The sequence below is a fragment of the Mustela putorius genome, unplaced genomic scaffold (assembly GCF_011764305.1).
Source record: "Mustela putorius furo isolate JIRA1106 unplaced genomic scaffold, ASM1176430v1.1 tig00003845_pilon_pilon_pilon, whole genome shotgun sequence".
In the NCBI taxonomy this organism is placed as follows: domain Eukaryota; kingdom Metazoa; phylum Chordata; class Mammalia; order Carnivora; family Mustelidae; genus Mustela; species Mustela putorius.
This window is the reverse complement of record NW_025421998.1, coordinates 90,815,699-90,831,959: the sequence shown is the minus strand read 5'-3', so window position 1 is coordinate 90,831,959 and position 16,261 is coordinate 90,815,699. Positions and strand designations below refer to the sequence as shown.

The following is a 16,261-nucleotide window of genomic DNA, read 5'->3' as shown; positions in this document are numbered from 1 at the left end:
GCGTGGAATAAAGGAAATCTAGGGCAGCCCAAGTTCTGCTCATGGCATAAGAAGTTTACCTGAGCGAGACTTTGAATTAACATGGCCGCAGAGTAGGGAGAGGGTGAGAAAGTTTCCTGAGTGGAGCAAAGGAGAGCTGCTTGAGGTAAGGAGTTGGGAAGAAGATAAACATTCACATGTGGCCAGGACGTTGGGCAGTCAAGAACAGGAGGAGTGAGAAAGAGGGATGGTGTTTAGAAAGCTCTGTTTCAGCCACCCTAATTTTGTTATGCCTGTTAGATCCAAGAGATTTTGGGGTGTAGAAAATGAGATCTGTGACTTTTAAAGCCCATTGAAAAATTCATATCTGGAGATAGAAACTTGTACTTCCTCCATTAGGAAGTGGGTGGTACTTAAAACTGTAAGGCTGGAGGTGATCACCAGGGAGAGCTGAGATAGAGAAGGCCCATACCTGCCTGCCCGAGTGGGTCAGGAAGAGCACAAATTGAAGAGAACCATCAGTCAAGAAGGGTTGTGGAAACTGAGGTGAATTGCAGGAAAACTGGAAATCAAGGAGAAGGTAGTGTCTTGAAAGCCAAGAGTGAAATGTGTTTCAGAGGGGGATGCAGTGAAATGTGTCAGTGCTGTGGAGAGGCTGAGTTGAAGTAGATTGAGTTCTGTGGTATTCTGAGGGCACGTAGAAAAACCAAGGCACAGAGATGCTATTAGCTTTACAAAGAAAGTGACCAATTGGCGGGAAATTTAATATTAAATCTGTGTTTCCTAACACAGAAATCGATCATGTCAGTCTCTAGTCTGTCTTGGTATGGGGGGTCTAGGGGGCGATGTAAAAGAAAGACCTGTCAGAAACATGGACCACAAATTGCCTTAAATGCATTTAAATGGACTCTCTTGTGTATAGGATAACACAAGATAAGCCTGGAGAATTAACTGTGATGGCACCAGTAAGTTAAGGGGGAAAATGTTGGGAAATTCCCATCAGCTCACTCATTGGCAGCTGACATTTTAGCTGACTGTTTTCTAAGGCTAGAAAAAACTCAAGAGAAAACCAGCCTTTAGAAAGGTGTATAAGTGCCCAAGTCACCTTATTAGTGAGCCATATGGCAGTTCCTAATCATTTAAGCATGTCATTCGCTCTACTTCCTTCCTTTCCAAATTCATAGTGAATTGCCAACAAAGCACTAAGGCTCAACAATGACACCTTATATTAACCTAACAAGGCATTATGGGTTATACAAGAATGCGCTGGATATTTATAGCCTGCTGAAAATTCCTGCCTACACTGTCTCTGAGGTCAAAACACAAAGGCCCCTCCATCTTAACGGCATCTCTTATAACCTGGAACTGATAAGTGAGACAAGCAAAATGCACTGTGCTGGCGGATTCAGGATGTTCTTGAGCTTGACAGATAGGGTAGAATTCTTAGAGAAATTGGACTCTGCCGACATATTTGGTAGAAAGAATGCTTCTTGAGGCCTTCTAAAATGAGATCATTCCTTCCCTGTTCCCTCTCTGGTCTTCATTATTACCTTTTTAACCCCAAGTTGTTAAGTTAAGGAGTAGAAGAAGATTCAACTGTTCTGGTGATTCTCAACAGGGGGAGATTTTGCTCCTTTATTAGGACAATTGGCAATTTGGACATTTTTTTGTTTCTCACAGCTAGGACAGGTGGTGCTCTTGATATCTGCTTAGTAGAGGCCAGCAATGCTGCTAAACACCTTAGAATGCACAGGACAGCCCCCCACTGCAAGGAGTCATCCAGCCCCCTAATGGGAGTAGGGAGATGCTTGTGAACCCTTGAGTCATTCTGATGACTCTCAAGACATTCTTGAGGCCCATAGGCTGATAGAAGTCCTCAGTGAGGAGAGGCCAAGAGGAAGACCAGGATGAGAAAAAATAGGGCAGGGAAATAGAGGCCTCTGTGGCTAGGGCAGAGGAAGATAACAGAACCAGGGATAATGGAACCAGGAGCAGTTAGGCTTTTTGTAGACATCCTAATTCCCCTGCACAGTGTGTGTTCCAGGGAGGACTGACGTAGTTGGCACACAGGAGTGCGCTTTCCAGAATATTATGAGCTACCATCTGAGCTTTTAAAGATTACAATAGGGTTCAATGGTAGCTGTAAAAAAAAAAAAAAAAAAAAAAAGGCATTCATCCAGGTGATTCTTCCTCTTTAAGAATTGATTTACTTAAAACTAACATTAGAATGGCTGGGGTATTTCAAAATAGATATACCATTTTCAAAAAGTTCTTTCATCCTTTAGAAGTGTCTTTCGCTTCCATAAGAAAAAACTCCTGGTCAGATCTGAGTCCATATCAATTTGTTCATCCTCTGATCCTTTTTCTCCATTTTACATAATGACCTGATCTTCTGGGAGATGGGTCTATCTAGTCAGTCCATCAGAGCACTGTCCTAGGCAAACAGCCTTTGCTCATAAATACTTGATCTATTTCTCTTCTCTTCATGTTGGCAATCCTTATTCATCTCTCTCCTTAATTTGTTTTCTGGATTTTAGAAGTCTTTCAATGGATGGATTGAAACTAGTTTAAGGGAGTCATCCTGGGAATTAATTTAGTCTCAGAGAAGGACTGGGGTTAGCTAGGAACTTAGTAGAGTGTGGTTCCTTTGGGCTAGATCAAAGCTGTCAGAAATGGATCAAATAAAGAATTAAAATAAGACTTGCCTGGGGCCAGGTCTGTTGCAAGTGAAGGCATTACTGCTAATAACACAGACACAGTTGTTGATAGAGGACATTCTCACACAAAAGAGCTCCTAAGAATGTTATACTATCTCTCAGTTTCATCTTTTACCACACCTTCATTATTTCTTCACTTGTTCAAAGCTGCTTTTGGGAATGGGCATCCCTTTTCTGTATTCAGCTGCCGTAGGAGTTATGGGTAGTTTGAGGAGAGAGAGGTTTGAAGAGAAAGAGTTTTGAAAGATAAAAATAATAGTAGCAAGTCTATCAAGGAGGCTTATAGTTGGACGGAGAGGTCTAAGCACACAGTTTCTACCCATCCCTGGTGGGTCCATTCACCAAGGATAAAGAGATCCTGTTTATCCACTTGGTGATGAATGGAAACCAAAGGAATCAGTAGATGGGTTGGGCAGGCAGATGAGAAATGTGGATGTGTAAACGAGAGATCGATGTACAAGTGAAGTGGTTATTGACTGGACATTATTGAATGTAGCAGGGGTTCCCAGTCCAGAGGGACTTCTGTTTTTCCTCTTTGTCTTTTACATCTTCCCTCAGTTTTATGAAAAAGAAAAAATTTCATTCACAGTGATGGTATAGTTAAATGCTAGGTGAATACTGTTTAATTGAATTACCTACTGGAGTGTGTAATGGGGCTGCTGGGCTTTCCTTAAATTATGTGTGCATCAGCTGTGAGTAATTGAAAGTAAATTAAGGGCAAGTTTGGCATATGCGTGCCAAACAGTGGTTCAGGTAATTTCCTTATCAATTACATAGAACTGATGCCAATTGACTTTTAAATACATATATGAGAAATAACAGGTTTGCTTTGGGGCGTGTAGCTGTATTTTTAGCCTGAGAAACTGATTTTCCATTAGCATACAGTAAAAAAAATTCACATATCAGGGATTTTTGAAATAAATTTGTTACATTATTCATTTAAAGAGCATGCAGTTTTACATGATCATTATATTTAGAATGGGAAGGAGCCTGGTATGTGCAAGGTGATATGATTCTGCCTACATTATAGAACAAGGACATATTCATCCAAATCACACCATTTATATGAAGAAAAATAACATCACAAAACGAGCAGGTCTCTTATCTCTTTGGTTGATTGTAGAGTTGATTATGTAATCGGAGTCGAGTGAAGGGACTCGAAGCCCTGAATTAGCACCAGAAGCATCCGTGTCCTTGCTGGTGGCACAGCTCTGTTACTTACGTGAATTCCCCCAGCCACCTAGCCCCACTCACACAAGTGCATTTCTTAAGTGTCTACATAGATCACTTTTGAAAGGTGCATATTTTCAGCTCGTTTTTGGTTCTATCAGAAATTAAGTCTCTTTATATTCAATTTAATGTGCAGCCTTCACAAAGCAGACATACTTTCGGCCAGTCTTGCTTAGTAAGGTGCATGTTGCTGTGTTCACCCTAGCCGGCCCAGGCTAAGGTCTACCCTCGGGGCCAGTATTCAGCCTCCTGGGAGGGGCTCTTCTGTTTTTCTCATTTCCCCTTTTCAACTTCCCAGTCTGATTCTTCCTCTGCACTGCACTGTTCATGACCCTCCCGCTGCCCTGAATCCACGGTTCCTTAATGCCATAGTCACCTACTCAACCTGTGTGTTGAGGCCGGGTGTGAGGAGACAGTCAGCGGTTTACCTGATTGGGGTACATCACCCACAATATTTTAACAATGCCAATTATTTAAAACAAAATTATTTCAAATTCACTAGGACCTCTCTACTGACATCACCATCACTCATACTTTGATTATCTTTTCTTTGAGTAGGAGAAAAAGGGGTGTAGGTAGACAAGATGTAGAAAGTATAAGAATCCTGGTCACCTCTGTGGCCATCATTAGTTAAAGTTCTTTATACACATTTATGGGCCATGGCTCTAAGTTACAGAGAAATCTTTTTCAAGACTCTTTATTCCTGTTCCAATTTTAATCTTTCCTCATATGCATTTGTCTTTGATATTAAGGTCCTCTTGATATAAGGTTTGATATAACCTTTGATATAAGGTTCTCTTGATTTTCATTTGCCACTTGTGTTGTGAAGGCTGCTGCGTTTTATAATCCTGGCTTATCTTAATTTTCTAATTGTGTATAATTCTAGACTTCTCTTTGGCTTTTAACTCCCCACTCAAAGTAGACCTTAGGATGATATCTTTCTAGTGTGTACCTTTTGATACCTTTCTGCATATAAAGTTTCTTTCTATATAAAGTTATACACATAGACATAGAAGGATACACATTTGTTTTTTTCTTTTTAATAAAAATGGATTTGCATTCTTTGCACACTCACTATATATACTTCTATTATATCACAACTTATTTTTAACAGTAGTATACTATGAAGATTAGATTTTGCTAATAAATGAAGCTCTAACTCAGTTTTTTAAAACTACTGTTCTACTCCACGGTATCTATTTAACCCTTTCTCTCTGGATAGACATTTAGGTTATGTACAGCTTTTGCCATTGTTTTTCTAAACGAAGTTGTAGTCAGCCTAGCTGTACAGATTCAAAAACGAAGCTGTAACAGCAGTGACGATCACATCACATGTGAAACAACTATGTCACTTGTATGGAGTTGAGAATTACAACCATGCCACACAGCCAAGTTATCTGAAACTTATTTAATCAGAATTTATATGAATCTCGTTTCAGTTTCTTCACTCTGAATTGTGGTTCACTGTTGTTCTCATCGATGGCTGCATTCCTGTGGGATTCTCAAGCAGATGGGATAAGGGAGGGCACAGTGTGCCGGCAGCGTGACTGGAGAACTTGGGAGAGGAAACATTTTTGATTTACCCAAAGGTTGTGAATTCTGATAAGAAGTATGGAAGATTAGTTGGACGGTTAATGAAAGCTGAAACTAAGAAAAATCCTGGAATGCCAGAGTCAAAAGAAGGTTTTCATAACCATTAAGATTATTCTGGCTTTTGCTTTCTTCATGTTTTGGCGTGAGCTGAGTTAAAAGACAACTTCTGTCCAACTTGACCTACACAAATTCCATCCATTCTTCAAAACCCCCCACTAATTCTAATTCCTCAAGAATCTATAAAACAGAGTATATAAGATCATAACCTCTGAAGTAAAGGAGACTGCATTTGGATTGTGACTCTACCACTAAATGGCTGGGTACTTGTGTGAATTTACTTAAATTCCCAAAGCCTCTGCTCTTCATTTATGGCTCACTTTTAGGTTCTAAAGAAGAGGGGATAGATTGTAGGAGAGCAGATGGGGCTAGATTATACGGCTTTCTTAGTGACAGAATGGATATGCCATAAGAATATGGCTTCAAATCAACCTCCCACATAAGATATCAGCCTAATATTCATAAATGAACTCTGTGGTAGTGGCCTGGTGACCCCAAAACCAAGAGGGAAGGTTCTATGAATTTTGATCGTAATCTCTTCCATACATAGGCTTCAAGGGGATATTTTTCCCAACATAGAACATTAAGTAGAGGCAATAACATAAAAAGACTGGTGGTCTAAATTTTATTTAATACAGAACCACCAAGGAATACAGAAATAGAGTTATGTTTGTGGAAAATTCTCAGAAGTCAAAAAGGAGCATGCTGTAAAAGGAAGGAAAGAAAGGAAGGAAGGTTTACCAGTCACCCACTGTTATTCTCCAAGTAGTTGACAGCTTGTCGAGATGATTGTCTCATATCTTTTAGTTCCGGACAATGGAGATGAGTCTGGGTGGGAGCCGTAGGTGGAAGACTTCAAGTTGCAGGGAGGGATGAAGGAGAGCGAGAGTCAACAACCTACCGCTGTGTTGACATGATGGCCACTGGCCTTTGTTGGAAGTAGATTGTATGATTCAGGATTGCACCTACCGACAGGTCTTAGCTCTCCATCAGTGTCGGGACTGCCTGAAAACCGCTGGCCCAGACCAAAGATTTCAGATTTGAAAGGAAAGAACCTTCTTAAATGTGAGCTGACCCTTCCGTGTGCTTTCCCAGCTATTAATATGTTCTGCTGTTTTCATTACCAGGCTCCGGTTCTGTGGGCAGCTGACTCAAGATCCTTCTCCTAAAATCAATGGCTTTGACAATAGCTAGGAAATAAAATCATAATTAAAATAGCCATCTCTTGAAAAAAAAAAAAAAAAGATGTTGAACTCTGGTAAATCAGATGCATAGCAACTCCACAAACTGGGGGGAGAAGATAACTGGAAGGCACCCGGTGGTTCTTAGTGCGGTAGACACCCTCTGAAGACATGGCCCGTGCTTCATTCTCCTTTGTGACTCTCACCTCACATGCCTTGCACTTCTTTAGCTCTCATCAATACTAGTTGAAAAGACTGAATATAATTGTGTCAAAGGAATAAGAGTAATGTGAGAGTAATGTGACACCTGACCATTGAAATTAAAAAAAAAAAAAAAAAGATAGCAATTAAAAAAAGATAACAAAGAGAAAAAGAAAAGATAACAATTTTGGTGAAACTAAGTGAATGTCAAGCACAGTTACTATTGAATGGGGAATATTATTGAATGGGGAGAGAAAAGTCAAGTGCAGTGTTCTGAAAAATATTACTTTCAGTGACAGAAGGCACTTGGCCTTGAAAACAATATCCTGTATTTGAGGCAACTCTCTAGCATCTGATAAGGTAAAAAAGAGGTGTTGGGGGCAAGCACGAAACCTGAGCTCGACCTTCGTTTGAGTTATTTCTTTTTTGTGTCTGCCCATACAAGTCTGTCCCCATTGTTTTGTGTTTTCGAGCACAAAGATGTTTAAGGATAAAATAGTTTTGTGCTGCTGTAGCATCATGAAGTCTGAAGTGTGGCCTGTGTTCCATGAGCCCCAAAGGCACTTAAAGGTCAGAATTGTTTTAGGTAAAAAAATAAAAATAAAAGAAGTTCCAGCTGCCCCAGCCTCACTAGTGTAACATAATGATATCAGCACATCTACGTGTGCCGCCCCATGGGTTAAACATTCCACATGTCCTTCCATTTATTTCCCAAAAGAACCTTTTATAGTAGATACCATGGTCACCATTTTATAAACGAGGCATCCAAGGCACGGAATAGATAAGAAATTTGCCCCAAATCTCAGTTAGTAGGTAGTGAAGCCCCAGGACTGTCCTGGGCACAAACTGGTGCTCTCGGCCACCAGAATTCTGCTGTCTCTAGACTCTACTTGAACTGGACCGTATACCATCCCTTGTGCTACTATTCCTTCTCCTCCATAGAGCTGCCTTTCCTAAATACCTCCAGGACAGAGACACTCTTGTCACCTCATTTCTTGGTCTGATGTCATCCTACCACAATAGGAGTTTTCCAACCCACCACTACGCCACTTAACTTTTAGATGTTAAGAATTTATAGTGTGATTCTCTACTGCTGTCTTTTTGGTTTCATACTAAAGGGTTAAATAGTCCTTGTAGTATATGTGAAAAAGTGAAAAAGTCCTTGCAGTATATGGACCAGATTCAGTATAAAGGCTGATCTTAGCTGTGGGTATCTTCTTCCCGAGTTCTACTTAAAAAATGATCAAACCTCACAACCATTAATGGGACAGCAATGACATAATGATTCACAAGATCAGCTTTTTAAAAAATGGGCCTGCTGGGGAATACAATTTCTATGAAATCGGAATGTAATATAATCACAAAACAAGCAGTCTTGTAATGATTGAAACCACAGGTCTAAAAAACTATACCTCAAGTCACATCTAGTCTGCTGCCTGTTTATCTTTTGCACAGCCTGTGCACTAAGAATGGTTTTCAGATGCTCAAATGCTTGAGAAAATCCAAAAGAATATTTTACAATTCATATAAATTATATGAAATTAAATTTCAGTGTCCACAAATAAACTTGGTATTGGAACTCACACGCAAAATCAGTTTTCCAAAGCAGACTTTCTCATTAAAAGTAGTTTTTGGCTCAGTTTTTCAACTCAATCAAAATACAACAACCTCAGCCATGACCAGATTTTCCTTCCTTCGCCTGCTCTTTACCTCCTGTTCTCCCTTGGATCTTTTAGACGTTGTCCTAGCACCCAGCTGTGCTGATTAGCTGGATTTTTTTCTGTCTTATTTTATGGGTTGTTGGTATATTTTGTGGGTATGTTTTACATTTTGTCCATCTGCTGCATAGAAACGTCATTTTAACACTGATTTTAGGTACTCTTCAACTTCTAGGTCCTAATGCAAGTGAGATCCTTTCATCTGCGTATATATGCGTGGACCAGATTGGATCCAAGGGGAGAATTTTGCTGAGACTTGACTGCTTTTATGTATCTTTTTAATATGTAAATTTTTCTGGAGAAAACTGACATGGTTATTGACTTGCCCAGTCTATGTATGCCTTTACATCTATTTCAGTCTTCTTCAAAAATTCTACAACACCCACTAGTGGGATGCCTTAGGTAACACTAAACATTCTAACGCACATGATTTCCACAGGGCATTCTTTTTTTTTTTTTTTAATTAAGACATAATGTATTTTCTGTTTCAGGGGTGCAGGTCTGTGTATCAACAGTCTTACACACTACACAGCACTCACCATGGCACATAGCTTCCCCAGTGTCTATCACCCAGCCACCTCATTCCTCCTATCCCCCTCCCCTCCAGCAGCCCTCAATTTCTTTCCTGAGATTAAGAGTCTCTTATGGTTTGTCTCCCTCTCTGTTTCATCTTGTCTCATCTTTCCCTCCCTTCCCCTATAACCCTCTGTCTTATTTCTCAAATTCTTCCTATCAGTGAGATCATATGATACTTGTCTTTCTCTGACTTATTTCGCTCAGCATAATTCCCTCTAGTTCCATCCATGTTATTGCACATGGCAAGATTTCGTTTTTTGATGGCTGCATCATATTCCATGGTGTGTGTGTGTGTATCTATATATACCACATCTTCTTATCCATCCATCTGTTGATGGACTTCTAGGTTCTTTCCATAGTTTGGCTATTGTGGACATTGTTGCTATAACCATTATTAGAGTGCATGTGCCACTTTGGATCACTACATCTGTTATCTTTGGGGTAAATACCCAGGAGTGTGATTCCTAGGTCATAGGGTAGCTCTATTTTCAACTTTTTGAGGAAACTCCACAGCTTTTCAGAGTGGCTGCACCAGCTTACATTCCCACCAACACTGTAGGAGGGCTCCCCTTTCTCCGCATCCTCGCCTCGCCGACATCTGTCATTTCCTGACTTGTTAATTTTAACCATTCTGACTGGTGTGATGTGGTATCTCATTGAGGTTTTGAAAATTTTGAAATATGTAGTTTAATTGCATTGCATTATAAATCCTTCCCAGGTTGGGGTAGGTAATAACTGCATTTTTACTTCGGAATTCAAATGCTTTTCTAAAAAAATATATATTTATTTATTTATTTGAGAGAGAGAGAGAGTGCACACAAGGGGCAGAGGGAGAAGAAGAAACAGACTCCCTGCTAAGTGGAAAGCCCAACACAGGGCTTGATCCCAGGACCCCGAGATCATGATCTAAGCCAAAGACAGACGTCTAACGAACTTAGCCACCCAGGTGCTCCTCAAATGCTTCTTAACACAGGATTTTATTATATTAATAATTCTCTTTTTAAGAAATGACAATTTTTTATGAACAAGGCTGAAGGAACGCCATAAAAGGAGGGAGAGGGTGCAAACCTAGCTCAGGGAGCTACACTGGAGAAGTTAGGACCTTCCTTGCACACCTGGAACTGTCTCTTAAGACTCCGGGTTGATCTGCAGGTGACCAAGAAAGTGTTCGATTTTTTTTTTTATTAAAATATTTTATTTATTTATTTATTTGACAGAGAGAGATCACAAGTAGGCAGAGAGGCAAGCAGAGAGAGAGAGGGGAGGAAGCAGGCTCCCTGCCGAGCAGAGAGCCCGATGTGGGACTCGATCCCAGGACCCTGAGATCATGACCTGAGCCGAAGGCAGCGGCTTAACCCACTGAGCCACCCAGGCGCCCTCGATTATTTTTTAATGACATTTTTTCTCATGAGCTTCTTGGGATTCCAGACCACTTCGATAAGCTGTGGAAAGCAGTGACATACACACCTGCATGTAGACACACTGAATTTAGCATAAAATTTCAGGGAGCTAAGGCTCATCCAACTTACTTGAGGATCCACTTAAATCTGTTTGAAGTGTTTCAAAGGTCTCTATTCTTTGGCGGCCACAATGCGTTTTCACAGAGTGAACTGGTAACATTCTCTTTAAATAAAACCTCTTTAAGGAAGTTGAGTTATAGCAAACGCCTGTGAATTAAGGTGTAGAGAAAACAAATGAATAGAAAATACACAAGATAAATAGGCACATGCATAAAACTCTTGTGACACACGGACACTCATACATTAAAATGTATACAGTTAGGCCACTATTATTTTGTCTGCCTGTGGTAAGCTAGTTACGTGTATCAATCTCTGTTTTATTTATTTTTTTCAATCTTCATTTTATTAAATGAGATGAAATAATATCCAATATTCTCTAATTTGAATACTCCAGAAATAACATTATTCATCTTTCTGTTTTTAAAATGATAAATTAAACATTTCTGTGGGCTTTCAGAGTCGATTTTTACCTGGGAAAATTTGATTCTTTGTGTGGGGCTCTCTGTAGCACATTTGACATCAAATTTCAGAAACTGCCCTTGGTGTCTACGCCATCTTTATTTCTAGAGAAGGCAGCCACATTTCTGTTTACTATTTTTATTGAGTAGCTTTCATAGTTGGCACGAAATATTTCAAATCGCATCTAAATTTCTTGACTTACTACATTTGACACGAAACTGACATGTTGGTGACTTTACACGTTTTATAAAAAATACAGTGAGAACCTTAAGTTTCCTTAAAACAATTTATCACATGTCAAAGTGTACTTCTGAAATGTTAAATGTGATTTTGATATAAATAGGTACTGAGCACATGTCATGATTTTATGTAGTGCAACCTGCTGAGTGGCAAAGCTGGTTTAGGAAAGAGAGAAACATCTGTGTCCACAGCTACATATACATCCATAGAGGTATATGTTTATCTGTCTATCCATGGCTCTATCAATTCTATGCGTGTAAATATAAAATTTTGGTGCCAGACCTGAGACCAGGTTTTTCTCTCTCAATTATTTAATTTGCAGAATCCATTCATTTTAAAAATTCCATGTAGTCAAGGTTTCTGATAATAAAATGGATCCCTTTTGTTAAGTCCATGCTTTTAAACCTCTGGCATACATCACCTTCACCTGAAAGATTACTGAGTTCCATCCCGGGGTTTCTATAAACTTGGGTGACACTTGGAAATTTGTATTCCTAACAAGTTCCCCGCTGATGCTGCGGTCCCACGGTTCACACCTTGAGTACCACTAATCTAAGCATAGGTTTGCCGGAGGAGCAAGTGAGGCTTCGGGGAGTGTGGACAAAACCCCAAAGAAGTCCCTGCAACTGCTGATTGGTTCTCTTCTTGTTTGTCCCATGTTATTCCTGTTTCCTTCCCCTGTCCGCCTCTCGTACACACCCAGCTGCACTCCAGGGATCTTCCCTGTATTAGAACATCTCAAATCCCTAATATGGGTCAAACTCCCACTGCCTTCCCCATAGAGACCTAGCATCCCTCCTCATTTGTCCTATTTCTGTCAATGATTTCCATTTCATTATAAGCCAGGGCTAGAATACTCCAAGTCTTGTGTTGTAAACAAGAATGTGCTTTTTGTTTATTTATTTCTTTAATTATCATAGACAGAGTTTCTCTTTGGGGAGATTTTTAACTTTTGAAAGTTTGGAATTATAAACAGATAATCCCTTCTGCTTTCAATCTCCCAGTTCCTAGTCTGTTCTTCTGTGATGTGGCCTTAATTCCACTAAGAAATTAAAGGTTCAGAGACTTCTGGAAAGGTTGGGAACTGGGAGTAGTATTCAATCAGAAAGGATGCTAGTCCTTCCAAAGGGCAGCTTTTGAAGAATGAAGCATCAGAAGCCAGGCTTCTAGAGGCCGGGCCAAAATGGCTAAGGGGTGGCTGGAGGAAGGAGATACTAAAGGCATGCTTCGAAAGTTTGTCAGGGCAAGGAAGGAGAAATTAATTTTCAGAAGATGTTACAGGATCAACTGAGCAGAATTCGTTTTAGAGGGAGGGAGCCATTGAAAGCAGAAACATTAATGAATTTCTGGGTAGGGGAGAAGATTTCGGTAAGAATGCAGAAATAAAGATACAAAAACATAGATATAAAAAGATTTAAAAGCAAGAAGGAAAGGAAGGAAGGAAGGAAAAAGAAAAAAGAAAAGAAGAGGGTAATCTGGAGACTAGATGAAGTGGTCAGCTTTGAACAGGAAAGACTGTTTTTTTTTTTTATCTAAGGCTGAAGGAGAGAAGCTGGAGGCTGGCAGATGGCCTTGAGATCACACGTGAGAGGGAGGGACAATGGGGCCTCTTCGAAGCTAGGAAGCTAGAGATGAAGCTAGAAAGGCAGATGAGTATGTCAATGGCTAAGTCCATGTTGGCCAGATGATTCTGTCGTCAGCCAGCCTGGCCGAACATTCTTCCTCCTTGTCCACTGCTCTGGAGTCAGGTTCAGTGGGTAAGGTTGGGTAAGGGTGGCCTCAACATATGATGCTGATACTTTGCTTTCATGGAGACAAATTGCTTATTTAACAGATGATACGCTAGTCAAGGGGACTTGACCATGTAGATGGATGGCCTCTTGTGTTTCTTAGACGCCACGAGTCCATGTCAACCAGTAGACGAGCCTCAACTCCTCCCCGTTTTGTGTAGTGCCTCCCTCATACCCACGTGGGGAACCAAAGTGTAAATGACAGCCAGCTGCCCCTAGTTCCTCAGCTTCACAAAAGCAAAGAAATTCCCAAACCAAGTAAATGTCCCCACTTATATCATTTATGCATACTTAATAGAAGAGTTGAAAACTTCCTGGAAATTCTACATGGGAGTTGTTTCAGAAGTTTCTGTGTGAAGTAATTTGAAGCACAAGCCTCTCTTTCTAGTAGAAATATGTTTTGGCCTCTCACCGGTGCTCCGTTTAGGAAGGGATGCTTGCTCGCAGAAGTAGTCGATACAGTACACTGAGGTTAAATCCCTCCGGTCATTCAGATGGAGTCAGGAGGATGTAATGTGTCTCTTTCCAGGACCACGAGACCTCCTTCCCCAGGGCACTCTCAGCTCAGAGACTCTCACCACGGTGGTGCTTTCTAGACGGTGAGTGTTTCTCTATTTCATGGAGCGGTGGGGATTGCGGAAACAGCAGGGCAAGGCACTGATAGACGGAATGGAGTGGACCCTGGTTTTCCAAGGGATTATGTAGAAACTCCTCATGTAGCTCTGTGTGATGGTGATTTCCGTTATTTTCTGATTGGTTCATGGGTTCATTTTTCACTGCGAGCACCTCCCACTCCCTAGATGCTGCCTAATCCAGTTTTTCTACCATATTGCAAAACATCTCCTTATCTACTGCCGGTGTAGTGACTCCCTAGTATGTGGACATGTGGTTTTCAGTGTAACCATTGCTTTGGTTGATCTGGGATGCATCTGAGAGGACATAAATGTGAGCAGGAGGGCGACAGGATGTGTGAGTGTGGGCGCAGTACTGTGAAGATGAACAGTCATGTTTATGTCAGATCTAACCCACGTGAATCATGACCGAGATTTTCATTAATAGCTCCTTGCCTACCTCTGAAGATAATTTACACTACTTTCCTCCAGCTCCTTTATTCCCTCGTGATGAGAAACACAATCATGTGTTGTTGTTTTTTCCTGAATTCCCAGGGAAACAACTTATATTTGAAAAAGTTTTAGAAATTTATATGAATTGTTCTCTATATAGTCTGTCCTATATACATTCTTAGATAAAATTACAAGTGTGATATTATTATAGTCTATAGATATAAAAACCTTCAAAAGGTGATCACATTTATGGTTAAAAAGAACCAAAGTAGAATAGATCCTTCTGAGACAGACTTTATTCCCCTGTTGCTTTTAGTGAGGAGGGACTGTGATTGTCTTGTTTCTCAGCTCATTTCCTTTGGAGAGAAGCTACTCATTAAATATTTATGATTTTTGAATGATTGTTTGCATTTTGAGTTACTCCCTTTAGGACTATGTACTTTGTAGGAAATCTATTTATAATATTTGGAGTCTGTTAGGTAGATTTAAGTGAGGAGGAACATAATTCTTTCGAGTATTAAGAATAATCAAACAGTGTCTACAAACCCAAAGTTTGCAATTTTCTTCCCCAAACCACAGATGCAGCCCAGGCCCTTTTAGGAATGCTTAAATAATTATTTTTACAGTTTTGGCTTTCTTTAGACATGGCTTAGGGATTCAGTTTTGAAGTGAAATGAATCTTTCAATACCAGATGTGGTCCTTGGCTCTGTATCTTCAAGCTTTTTTTTTTTTCAAAATGAGAATCGCTTCCTTGGGAAGTCTAGCTACCTACGGGTTACCCCCCCACCCCCAGCTTTATTTACTTAATAAATACATATTGAGTCCCGGCTCTGTTTAAGGTCCTATGGTAATGTCTGGAAACAGAAAAGAGTAAAAGAAACACAGACCTTTAAAATGTCTCCTGGTTATTTATGAAGATAGTGTCTACCAGAAGTATAGACAAAATGCGAATATGCAAAGGTAGGAGCAATGAATTCTGTCTGGAGTAGGGAAGGATGGGTCGGAAGAATGTTTCTCAGAGGAGGAAGCATTTAAGTTGGTCCTTAAGAGACGGGTGAGATTTGGTTCAGGAGACGTAATAGGGAAGGGCTTTCTAAGCTTGGTCATTGCTGCAAGGGACATGCAAGTTCTGGGTTTTTCTAAATTTAGAAACTGGCCAGTAGGCCAGCAGGACTGAATGTAAAGTTTTTGAATGACATAATAGGAGAGAAAGTTGCAAATTGGGCGCCAGATCACAGGACTCTGAATGCCATATACTTTTTTTTTTTTCCTAGCAACTTCTGCTGATCGCTTTTACCGAATAGACAGATCTCAGGTAAGCCTTTTGGAGCCTATTTGTAAAAGTGAAAAATTGCCAAATCAATAGACTTTATTCGTAGCTAATCTTGTACATTTTTCTAGTGTAAACCCTAAAACATGTACCAGTTCCAGAATGGTACTCATAGCCTAAATTATGAGGTTTTTTTATTTGTCTTCACATATCTTGTGATTTGTGGACTCAAGATTTGACCTTGGAATTGAGGCCCAGAAAATAAGTAGGCCTATAGATGTTATCACCAGCCTGCACTCTAAATTTTCTTGCACACTGCCACTTTTACTACTTCCTAGCTCCGTTTTATGGCTTTTTAGGTTTATTTTGGTTAGCAAGTTTGACAGCCCAGGTGCATATTTATGCTACTTACAACTCATCACTTCCCGGATTTCCATAATGAGAAAGAAAAAAAAAATGCTTCTGCCCAATGATAAAAAGTGTTCCTGCTGTCCAAATTCTCCTGCAAAAACAGAGAAAGGAAAAGAAATAATAATACAGTATGGAAGCCAGTGATAAAACCAGTTGTTAATCATGGCACTTAGCTCTGGCTGGATCGCGGGGGTCCAAGTCCAGCTTAATCACACAACTCATGCTGGATCAAGCCGCGGGTGGGGTGTTCCTTC

At 40.2% G+C, this 16,261-nt stretch overlaps 1 protein-coding gene across 5 annotated transcripts in view; it reads left to right on the top strand.

The window, feature by feature from the left end:
* The window catches only part of DGKI (diacylglycerol kinase iota), a 442,305-nt gene that overhangs the window by 340,649 nt on the left and 85,395 nt on the right, over nt 1-16,261 (top strand). For all 5 annotated transcript variants that reach the window (XM_045063016.1, XM_045063015.1, XM_045063018.1 and 2 more), the window contains 2 exons: nt 13,791-13,860; nt 15,601-15,641. In XM_045063016.1, the coding sequence (XP_044918951.1) occupies nt 13,791-13,860; nt 15,601-15,641 (111 nt within the window). The remainder of the gene's footprint in view (nt 1-13,790; nt 13,861-15,600; nt 15,642-16,261) is intronic.